Here is a 12,313-nt window from a genome sequence, read left to right as displayed (position 1 = left end):
TCCATGGGACAGGCTGCACAGGCAGTGGGAACCAGGACCTCTTGGCTAGGCAGCCAGTTTCCCTTTCTAGCCCACAGAAAAAAAGTGTTCTTCTTGAGAGCAAACTACCACTTACATCCTAGACATTGTCCTGTGGAGGAGTTAGACCATGCCCTTGAGGTGAATGTCTCCCTGCACTGACTATAAAGATGGAGTCCGTGATCAGGTCGTACAAAGACATTAATGGGTAGATGAGACTAATACTGACAAGGAGACTCTGAGAAGTAAGGAAGTGCCTGGGAGCTCCAAGGGGAGGCCAGGCCTTCATCAGAGCAGGGATGGCACCGACACATGGCAAGAAAAGATTTACCCACATTGTCTAGTAGAGCAGAACAACAGAAAAATACATATGCACCACTAGAAGTACCGTGTCAGGGAGGAGAAGGGGCAAAAGGGATGAGGTGTGGTACCGAGACAGAGAAATGTTGCCAAGAGAGTTTATTGAACAAGTGCTTCAGGGGCTAAGGAAATGAGACAAACTGAAGGAAAGTTGCTGGGGAAGATCAGCCCATGGGGAAGTCACATGCAAGGGAGCTCATCTTCCTGGACATTCAGTGATACTCATGAGGTTGAGAGTCCTTCTGCTTTTCCTGGTGAGAAAAGGAGAGAGAAAGATTAGACACAGAGCGTATTCAGTACTGAAGCCCTGTTCCTCACTTCACTGGCCCAAGTGTTGGCTTAGTGTTGACTGGAGACAAAGAACAGTCTCAAAAGCCCAAATACTCCCTTTCATTATCACCATAAAGGAAAGATGAAAGATTTCACACATTTGATACAATCCATTTGGTTTGGTGAACTACTTTCCACATGCCCTAACGAACCTGTGGGACAGATTACATGCTGGTGAAAATGAGTAAAATATCTCTGAAGTTAACAAACAGGAGACCACGTACAGATCACAGAAACATGCCCTTTGCATTTTCCCTTAAAATGCAAAAAAAAAATCTGTTTGCAGAAGTCACGGTGCACCAGAAATGTCCAGTATATGCCCATAAGCATTTAATCAAAAACAACTTATGAAAACAGCTCTGCATCTGTAGTAGCTACAGGAATTGCTCATGAAAGGAAGGGGTTTACTTTTGTACGTACACATAAGCATTGCAGAAGAGACATCTGTTGCCGTATGTTGTGCCATCAGAGCCACAGTGGGGCAAATGTTCCATGCTGCATACAGAAGAGGGTTCTTGAAAGTCCTTGCAAAGATCCTGCACACAGAAGATAGACATGAGTGTCTCTGCCTGAGAGCAAACCATGGCCCCCCCAGCATAAGGAATGACACCCCACTGAGACATGAAACTGACTGTAACATCATAATAACCAACTCAAAGTTTGTTCCTGGTGGCAGATGTGACCTTGTACTGTTTCTGCTCACTGTCACATCTTTTCCTGCACTGTTACAGAGCAATGCCATGGATGTTGGCTGGTTTATGACCAGTGTGAAATTCCCAAGGGATCTCCTCAGGTCTGCTCACCACCACCCCCCCAATTTGTAACCCAGAGCAGAGGACAGTCCCCCATGAGTGTCACAGACACTGAACCTTACTCTTTGTTCCCATCATTTCCCACTCACTTTTGCATCATTTTCTTCACAGCGTCCATTGCTTCTTTTGCCAAGATTGGTCCGATGTTCCCTAGAGGAAGGAGAGACCGTTGTTAGCCGCAACCTTCCCCATTACAACCGCAGTGCCAAACCAAACCTCACTCCCACATAGTGCACAGGAGATTTTTAGATAAACTAGCTCAGCATTGCCTGCACCGCACTAACAAGAACATGCCCCTACGGACCAGGCACATGTCTTTTAGAATAACACTCTCCCCAGTTGATGCATCCCTCTTTGAGGGGCTCTGGGGTCAAATGCTCTTGTCAAACACGAACCAAGGCAAGCAGGAAAATGGGGGCTGATAGACAGGACCCCTCCAGCACACGAGTTTCAGAAAGCACCCTTGCACATTACTCAGCCCTAACAGATCCAACCACCACCACTGTAAATCCCCCAGGGAGAAAAATGAGTACTTACAGATTGTGGGCACACAGCACACACTCACTAGCGTAAGTGACACCATCAGTACCGCAGACAGGATCGTAGATCATCGTGCAGATCATCGTCTGTCTGCCATCCTTCATCACGTTAGTCTGGTACTGGCTGCAGTCAAGCTGGGGAACAAAAACAGCAAAAGCTCTGGCACAGGCTCTGCTGAGCAAGGGCGCCCAGAAATAACCCCCCATGTTTATCCCTCTGCCTTTTAGGATCTGCTATAGGACAAATTATGGTTATGTACTAACTCATTCTTCATGGAAAACTAAAATTTCCTTTCACAGCCTTATGCTGGAGAAGACTTAATCAAGGCTTGAAGGTAGACATTACTCATTCAGCTTTGTATTTATCATGATGCCCCCATACCTTACTGATATTACAAAATGCAGCTCAAAAACAATCTTCAAATCAAAATGGCATGATTTGTGCACTTCCTGCAAGAGGGCCGACTGTGACCAAGGTGTTTTTCATGGCCCACAAGAATGGAGGGGAGATGTGCTGACGGGCCTTTTGTTGCAATAGGACAGCTCCGAGTGTTGAAATCTGCCAGCAGGACTGACAGCAGTTGAAGCTGATTTACACCAGTTGAAGAACTGGCCTTGTGTTTTAGCACTCCCAGTTTCTCCAGTGTGGAATCTTCCTCCCTGATTTATGTATCTCACCCAGTCTGAGCACAGAGCGTACTCAGGAAACAAAGGAATGACATTTCATAGTTTGTATAGAAATGAAATATCTGACTCGGGATGCTGACTCTTTCAAACACATGCTAATGAGATGGCTTTGTTCTTCTATTCCCCAGTGAGTGTAAAGAGTTTAGAGCTGGCCAAATATAGTTAATCTGGTATTTTTACAAGATTCTTTGTTAGTATATATTAGATTACATTGCATTTACAAAAAAAACAGAGAGGGGTTTGAATCCCCTGCTACATTAGATATCAGCATTCAAAACACAGGCAATTTTCTAATCTTTGCAGAACATCCTTTTGTAAAATGGAAGCATCCAGGAGGCACCGGGTACCCTGGGTCCTCTGCGTCCCCTTCCCATATTACCAAAACAGACTGCTAAGTTTCTGCAGCAGCTATGATAGACTGCTGTGGGAAAGGGATTTCTTCTTATAAAGTCTTAAACCATTTATACCACCTGTCTCATAACTCATTCTTCACCTCTCCTCTCCTCTTTCTTTTCCTGACTGCCGGCAGGAAATGGACAAGGTTCCTACTGCCAGGAGGGGGATACTCACCCGCAGAAAGAAGGACAGCACAAGCTGTGGCCCCCAGTGCAGGCTACACCACCAAAACCAACCAGCATTTATACAAGCAATCAGCACCAGCTCAAGCTCTTATTTTCCTTTAGATTTCACTTACTTGGGGAACTTCCTCTATGCACCTTCCATCATGCCTCTTGGCAACACTGGTTCCAAATTCACTGGAAGAGAAAGCAGAGTTAAAAATACTCAACAAGTAACTGCTGAGCAATCGAGGGGTGACCTCCAGGGCTTACACATTATGGGCGCACAGCACACAGTCATTGCTGTAGGTGACACCATCTGTCCCACAGATCTCGCGCAGGATGAAGGGGCAGGCTGCGATGGCTTCACCAGTTTTGGTATTGGTCAGGTATGCGCTGCAGTCAACCTGGGGAGATACGGTAACAGTGCTGGGTCAGCTGCTGGGCGGTGGAAGAGTGCCTCATCTGCAGTCTCTCCACTCTAACCCTCCAGATTTTAAAGGTTTCTGCCAGAGGAAAATTAGAATCATAGAATCATCTAGGCTGGAAAAGACCTTGAAGATCACCTAGTCCAACCATTAACGTCACACTGGCAGTTCCCAACTACAGCATACCCCTAAGCACTAAGTCAACTTTACTCTTAAACACCTCCAGGGATGGGGACTCCACCACTGCCCTGGGCAGCCCATTCCAAAGCCTAACAACCTGTTCTGTAAAGAACTACTTCCTAATATCCAGTCTAAACCTCCCCTGGCGCAATTTGAGGCCATTCCCTCTTGTCCTATCACTTGTTAGTTGGTTAAAGAGGCTCATCCCCAGCTCTCTGCAACCTCCTTTCAGGTAGTTGTAGAGGGCGATGAGGTCTTCTCTCAGCCTCCTCTTCTCCAGACTAAACCCCCCCAGTTCCCTCAGCCGCTCCTCATACGACCTGTGCTCCAGACCCTTCACCAGCTCTGTTGCCCTTCTCTGGACACGCTCGAGTAATTCAATGTCCTTTTTGTAGTGAGGGGCCCAAAACTGAACACAGTAATCGAGGTGTGGCCTCACCAGCGCCGAGTACAGGGGCAAGATCCTTTCCCTGTCCCTGCTGGCCACGCTATTTCTGATGCAAGCCAGGATGCCATTGGCCTTCTTGGCCACCTGGGCACACTGCTGGCTCATTATCAATCCCCCCCAGGTCCCTCTCTGCCTGGCAGCTCTCCAGCCACTCCTCCCCAAGCCTGGAGCGCTGCTGGGGGTTGTTGTGGCCAAAGTGCAGAAAAGGTTAGAGGTTCTTTAAGTTTAGTCTTTCATTAGAAATGAAATAATTGCAGTTGGGATTGGTATTGTCTACTAACAGAGGGAAGAAAGGAACAGCTGGCCAAAAAGATTCTTTTCCTAGAGTAGTACATATGCAAGTTGTAAAACAAGCATTTAACCCAAGGAATCTGATTTAAAGTGTTTGACATTAAGTCCAGCTTGACATAGGTAGTGAAATCCAAGATTTTGTTTCAGCTTTTTCAAAAAAGCAGCAAGAACGTTTCACCAGCTGTTGTTGCAAAAATATTTACAACATATAAAATCTAACAGTTTAAATGTTTGAGGATAAACAGACAAACACCTATTGGGAGTCAGTCTGCAATAACTAAGCATCACTGACACTTCACTGTCATTTCCCATAGTTTCCCCAGTGCAGTGTCTATTACCCCTCTTTCCCACGTGGTCCAGGAGCAAATTAAAGCAAAACCAGCAATTTAACAATGTGTCTTTACTACAGAAAATATATTGTGGTCCCCCAGGATGCATGAAATTATTTTTGGTGCTTTAGAGCTGCTCTGCATAAGCAGAATAAATGTGCTGAGTTATTATCAGCGCATATTGTTACTGTGCAGGATAATAAAGCTATTTTTGTATGCATACCTGAGAGCAGATTTTTCCTGGCTGACCAGAGTATGAGAATTTTTTAACATGCCTATCTAGTGCAGTGGAAATCCTAGCACTGAATGAATACACAGACATCTAACACAGCCTTCTGTCTTCCTCTCCTACTGTGTTAAAATGGGCTACGTGGTTCTTGGGCTGCCTCTGATGATTTTGGTTCAGAGATCTGCAGGACTGGGACATTTTGTTTCTGAAGACCCCTCCTGTTCCCATTTGTTGTTGCCCTCATGCACAGCACATTGACAGCAGCCGCTGTGAGCAGCTAGGGAGAAGCACAGCACCAGCATGAGCCCCATCCATCACCCCTCCATGCACCCAGGAGCACAGTGGTTACACCGAGCCCAGCCAGGGTCTTCCTGGAGACTGGACAGAGAGTAGGAGATGGCGCTTATTTTATAACCAGTTACACTTACAGGAGTACTTTCCTCCTTGCATCTTCCCTCATGGCTTTTCTTAACGTGAGTCCCGTGTTCTCTGAAAGGGAGAGGTTGGCGTTAGCATGCTCACTGGCTAAGCCCTGTGACACCCAGGTGCCACAGAAAGCAAACCAAATTCAGAGACAATATACATGATAAAGGAGGCATCTGATTGCCTAATGAACCAGTTTCTCCCATTCATTAGCAAGCATAATCCTAAGTGGTAACAGACTTATCAGGTCTCCTCAGTGTGTGCTATGCAGCAGCCCCATCTTTCCTCTGTCCAAATACCACAGCCCTCAGTGTGCTCAGATTGAGAGTTGACTCTCCCACAGCTCCCCTGAGGAGCACAAACAGAGCATCAGGGAACAAAAATCAAGCTGACAGGAACTTCAGGAGGTTGAAATAGAAACAGAGACATATAGATATGTTGGTATCAAAAGAAAAGTTGTCAGGAGCACTAACTATGGCTAGTCACTTCAAAAGAGAGTCCTATGTACAGTACTTACAGGTTATGGGCACAGATGCTACATTCGTTGTCATAAGTAAATCCGTCTGTGCCACAAACTGGGAGCAGGATCCTTGAACAGGCTATCCTGGATTTGCCACCCTTCATCACTCTTGCTGGGTATTGACTGCAATCGATCTACAAAAAGCAGAAATGTCAAACCTGGGGAAGTCCTTGTTCTCCAAGAAAAACCCCAACGTAACCTCCTGCCATGGCTTTTATTCCGGGATGCTGAGACAACACTAGTGCTACATCTCAGTTCTCTCAAAACCAGGCTGAGTCAGTTCTGCACGAATCCTCTCATGCACAGAGGGAACTGCACAGTTTGTGAGATGCCAGATGACTAGGGTCAGTAGCTAGGTCAATCCCAAATGCAAGATACGCCAGAAAAGCAAAAAACAGATAAAACATAATCCCCTTTTCATTCTGCAGTATAGATATACACAAAACACCAAAATCATGAAGGAATTTGGATTTTGCTGACAATGCATTTGAAGAGCATCCTCAAAGGAAGATCTAAGCCCAAACTGACTGACTTCCACATTGATGTGTTGGCACGTCCTAGACACCAGCTCTAGAAATTCTCAACTGATACACTCAGATCAAAACTTCAGGTGTGCTCCATACACCAGAATATATCCCCACCCCAAAGGTTGGTGTAGGTGTGAATTCATAATGAAAACTCCGTGCCTAGCTCCTATGCAGCCCATTTGCCAGGGCTGTGCGGGCAAGGAGGGCCTGAGGACACCTGCCCCAGGACAGATGGATTTTGTAGGAATCCTCAACACAAGGGGCTGACAAGACTTAATAGACATGTGGAGAAAGCCAGGCTTCAGGCCAGCTCACTTTCAGAGTAGATGTAGCTTCAGGGAACCTTTCAGTTGATACAGGAGGAGAAATATGCCTTATATTGAATACTTACCTCAGAAGTCTCTGGTCTGCATTTTCCCCTATGCTTCTTGTTAACATGGGTCCTCTGTTGTCTGGAAGAGAGAAACACTAAAGTCAAGGAACTAAATGCTTAACCTCTTGGTCACAGTCACATGCAAAATGAAGCAAACCATGGCTTCAGACTCTATAAGAGTGTATCAGAATAGCTACATTACATTACGCATTAACAAGCTCATCACATCTTCTCATAACATGCAATTTATAACAATATTCTGAATTATTCCTTCCTCTGCTCAGTCGCTGCCCAGCCCACAGACTAACCCAAGGAGCTGCCACCTGACTCTTGAAGGTTTCGCCTCATGAGCACAAAGAAGGTATCAGAAGGAAACTCAAGGTAAATCCAAACCCAATCCAGTTTCTAAAAGACTCGAAGACATAGGCATAAGCAGAAATGCAGAAGGATGGTTCTCAGGACTGCAAAGCATTGTTGGCTACTTAGGAGTACTCTGTGTATGGCACTTACCCATTGTGGGCACAGATCCCACATTCATTATCATACGTAACACCATCTGTGCCACAAACTGGATCCAGGTTCCTTGGACAGGATACTAATACTTTGCCATCTTCAGCAGTTACTGTTGGGTACTTACTGCAGTCAATCTGTCAAGATAAGGAGAATTAGCTCTGGTGGAGCCCTTGCTATGCGAGAAAAGTCAATGCAAAACCTTTTCATCCTCTATGTCAGCCTCCATTTTTTCTGCAACAGGACAAAGCTCTGATACACTGAAGCTAAGTCTTCAATCAGAAATGAGCTTTCTGAATATTATCCTAGTTCTCTAGGAGTCAAGAAAAAGGACTATCTTGGAGAAGGGATCCTTGAGGCAGAAGAACATGTACAAAATTTTGGGCCCGTTCTCATAAAAAAAAAAGGGGTCTTGAATTTAGTTGGAAATACTTTTCGCTAGCTGGAAATCTGACTAATACTGTTTTGGTCTGTGTTGGTTTTCTCCCCACTTCTCCAGCTCTGTGATTACTTATTATTTCAAATTCCCTGTAGTTGAGTATAGGATTTGAAAGGATAGAAGAAAAAATGGTTATCTATCAGTCGGAGAACGGACTTTCTACATCACAGAATTTTGATGCTGAAATATAGAAGCTTCTCTTCCTGAGGCACCAGACTGTCGGCCTCATACAAGTATACAATGAACTGTACTCTGTAAATATGTATGCTTAGTGCTCTGTGTCTGTGAAAGCAACCAGCATGGGAGTTTTGAATCCCTACTGCAAAGGGTGGAAACACTTGTGATCTCCAGAGAGAAAACTGCCAACCTGGACAGCACATTGGCAAGTGAAATCTTGGGCCTCCCCTTCCCCTGAGCACAAAAACCAACTGAGTATGTTGGGAAGCAAGTTCTGCAGCACTGGCTCACTGCAGCTTCTCATTTCATATCCATCTCCTTTCTCCTTCGTTGGTTTGGTGTCATATGCATGGGGTGACCCTCTCTTTGAAGCAAGGAGGATGCAAAATCCACCCTTGCTGTGCAGAAAAACAAAGCATGGACTGGAAACCTTGTAAGCCTTTTCATATGGTCCTCTTACAGTTTCCTAGGGGAATCTGTGGGGTTCTCAGGATTCTATTAACAGCCCTAAGAGATCGATTTTTAATTTCTATTGCACTTACAATCTCCTGCTTGCATTCTCCATCATATATTTTGCTAACATTGGCGTCATGTTCCCTGAAAGAAATAAATGCTTTGGTTAGGAAGCCTTGAGAATAACTTTTCCCATTACACTCTAGGTACTGCACCAAGAAAGCAAGGTCCCACCCGCCTTGAGGGACACTACAACTGCTTGACTTGTCTGAATGCACCCCACAGATGGTAGCAGCAAATGCACAGTATTTCCGTATCACATGATAATTAAGTGTTAGGAGTAATTAGGTGTTATAAATAACACGTTAATCTGTTCATGGCTCTGCTCTGGGTTGTCCTCTGATTTGTTTGTTTGTGATTCCCCTCATGAGCATAGACAGAAAATGGGGAAGAAAACCCAGGCTGGCTAGAGAGACCTACAGAGACCTGCCTTAAGAAAGACTAGTGTTTTACAGAAGTGCTGCTGAGAGCCTTAACTATTGCTAATTATCCAGAAGGACGTTCTATGCGGAAGACTTACGCATTGTAAGCACAGAGCCCACATTCATTGTCATAAGTGAAGCCATCTGAGCCACAGACAGGTTTTAGTATCCTTGGGCATGCTACCAGGACATGGTCATCTACCGCAGTTGTTCTATACCTACTGCAATCGATCTGTAAAAATAACAGGAATAGAGAAAAAAAAACCCCACATTTTCAGTATAAATATATGACACTCCTATGTAGCTTGTTTACTGTCCCTCAGCCTTTGGGGACAATTCAAACTAATTCCATTATCAAAAGTGGAAGCCAGAGTCAGATCTGTGGGAATTCTGTCCTGCTTAAAAAAAAAAAAAAAAAAAAAAAGGCATAGCAAGAAGACTGTGGATTTTGTGAGCGCCTTCATAAGACCCTGCTGGAGCTATCCAGGTGGTGAGATCCAACCTTCAGACAACACAATTTTTTCATTTTATTCCCAATTACACAGGCTAGAAGTAGAAAATTGCAGGGAATTAGAAAAGTGCGGAGACATGGTACCAGGTAGACCCAAAAAATTGTCTCATCTTTAGTTATCATCAGATTTTAATCCCCTTTGAGCTGTGCAGACCAGCTGTGCACGTTCTGTTTTCCTCAAGTGGTGTTTGAACTGTCCCCTTTTACAGCCAACTGAAGTCTTCCACGGATTTTGTCTTACCATGACAGGTTTCGGCTCGCATTCTCCATCATGTGCCTTCTCCACACTGGTCCTGTGTTGCCTAGAAGAAAGCAGACCTGTGTCAGGAATCGCAGAGAGCAGCATCACCTCGAGGCTGGCAGTGTCAGCACCCAGCTGCTAACTCACATGCTTCTCTGCCCAGTCCATCTTTGGGGGATGAAGCTGCCACCCTTACCTGGAGCCCCTGTCCCTGCAGCTTCTGCTAGGCTTCCAGCAATACTCACTTGTTGTAGAAGCAGATCCCACACTCATTGCTGTACGTGGTGCCGTCGGTGCCACAGACTGGTTTCAAGTCCCTCGGGCAAGCTACCCAGACTGTCCCATCCTTGCCAATGCCACTGGAATACAGGCTGCAATCAACCTGTGAAAGCAGCACAGAATCAGCCCCAGTGTTGGCTCCCTCATGGAAAGAAACCCCCATGCAGCCTCCCACCACTGCAAGCACACTGCCTGGAGCTCCTACCAGGAGGTAAATTACAGGTATTATTTTGAATCTGCTCAGGCAGTTAGCAGGAGCGAATCATCTCTACAGAAGTTTCTGATTCTGCTTTCCTGCTGGGGTCCAGGGAAAGCACGACACAGAGGAAGGATTGCTGTGCGTGAGACAATGCCTAATGAAGGCAGCCGGTAATTGGGAGCTCGGCTGTACACCAAAGCCCCTTAGCTCAAAATCTGATCATTTCAAATCATGCTGCAGTCTCTGGTGAGTTACAGGAGTCTCGTAACTGCGTGGGAAGAACCTGCAGATAAATCCGCTGCACAGACCCTGCTGTTTTCCTCTCTATGACATAGGTATAGGAAACCTATGCAAGGAACACAGTTCTGCAGGTCTTACTGTATAGAAAAAAATTATCAGAATCACGGTCTTTGATGCTTTCAAGCATATAATCTTAAAACACTATTCCTCACGAGGAGGTAATCTACTGCCTTTGGCTTAGAGTAACTAAATTATGTCTAAGAGTTAATATAATAGGATTGTATAATTATGTTTCACTTTCTTCGCTTTATTTAATGAACTGAAAATATTGTAAAAAATGGGGGACTTTTACTTTCTCGTGAAATTGGCAATATCATTCAATCACACACTGGCAAATATTGTTTGAACAGCTAAGCTTTCATTAGATTTAATCCACTTGCTCATCAGGTAATTACATACTGTTTCTACTTTACCAGAAACCTGGAATAGAACAGAATAAATAGATCTGTAGCTCACCTCAACTCCAAAGGCAATACCTGAAAGAAAAAAATGGAGACAGAAAAGAAAAAAAAATTATTAATATGCAGAGAAGATAAATGTCAATCTTTTCATGAAACTGTTAAATTCAGTGATTGTTGTTGACCAGTTTATTTGGTTTAGGAAAATATGGAGTTTTACATTATGCCAATAAATGGTCATAGGATGTATTAGAAGCTACTAAATAAAGTTTAATTGCACTTTTGAGGGGAGATAAAACAGGGGAGAGTGCATACATTAATCCATCCCTAAGATGTTACAGGGAAGCAATACAGGCACTTTCAATTCAGTACTCCTGGATCTTAACATCTTCTAAGAGACTTTATATTTGACTTTCAACAGTTTGGACATGTGTGTTTAAGATGACTGCTGACCACTGACACTGTTCATCTCCAAACACATCCTTCTCAGTTACCAGGAACAGCACAGTAAACTTACAGAGCAATCCTAGAGGTTAAAGTTTGCATTTATATTGCTCACATGGGTAACGATGTGACTCTAATGATTTCTAACAGTTTTATTTTGCCCTGATACACAGTGCTCCCATGTGCAAGCTCCTGCCCTGCACTAGGACTGCTCCTTCAGCGGTTTGCTCCTACAAACCAAGAAGATGAAAACAGTCACTTTTACAAGGTTTGCTGAAATCTCAGTCTTGAAGTCTAATTTTTTTGCTACGCTCTCTCAGGAAGAACATTTCTTCATGGAATAAGGCTCTCCTCCACATTACAAGACCCAAATACTTTTACCAAAATGAAAAGTCAACTCTGATTCAGCTAGATCAATCTCTGCAATATCCCAAGAAATACTCACCTAAGGAGCAGCAAAGGGCTAGAGCCGCCTTCACGAAAACCCCTGTTACCTTCATGGCAGTCAGAGGTCCCGCTCCAGTGCAGTCTGCTAGCTCTCTGTGCAGGAGAGGAAGATTGCAGGTAGGAGCAGGAATATATAGCATGCCACGATATCAAGTGGTCCCACCTTATTAGGTAATGTTCCAAGTCTGTCATCAACAATCAAAGCCAAAAATATATTTACCCAGCTCTAGATTTCTAGGTAATTATTGACACAGGTTTGTATGCCAGGAAGGGGCCTTTTGCCTGGCTTGAGGGACGTGGAGCATGCCAGGACCCCTCTCCTCCCGGATGGATCTGACCCAGCCCTGGGCTGTCCCTCGCATGGCTGCAGCACGTTTTAGGC

General features: G+C 44.7%; 1 protein-coding gene across 1 annotated transcript; it reads right to left on the bottom strand.

Annotated features, from left to right (window-relative positions):
* Positions 1-462: 462 nt before the first annotated feature.
* LOC141949857 (ovoinhibitor-like) lies at positions 463-12,040 on the bottom strand. Its single transcript, XM_074883953.1, has 16 exons — positions 11,930-12,040; positions 11,099-11,118; positions 10,110-10,246; positions 9,865-9,925; positions 9,211-9,344; positions 8,720-8,774; positions 7,562-7,698; positions 7,070-7,130; positions 6,149-6,285; positions 5,637-5,697; positions 3,577-3,710; positions 3,441-3,501; positions 2,058-2,194; positions 1,610-1,670; positions 1,129-1,244; positions 463-629 (listed from the first exon to the last, which is right to left on the bottom strand). The coding sequence occupies exons 1-16, from the start codon at positions 11,982-11,984 to the stop codon at positions 575-577; spliced, it is 1,422 nt and encodes a 473-aa protein (XP_074740054.1). The 5' UTR covers positions 11,985-12,040; the 3' UTR covers positions 463-574.
* Positions 12,041-12,313: the final 273 nt, after the last annotated feature.

This window comes from Strix uralensis, chromosome 14 (genome assembly GCF_047716275.1).
Source record: "Strix uralensis isolate ZFMK-TIS-50842 chromosome 14, bStrUra1, whole genome shotgun sequence".
Lineage (NCBI taxonomy): Eukaryota > Metazoa > Chordata > Aves > Strigiformes > Strigidae > Strix > Strix uralensis.
The sequence above is the reverse complement of the archived record's forward strand: the minus strand, read 5'-3'. Positions and strand labels throughout refer to the sequence as shown.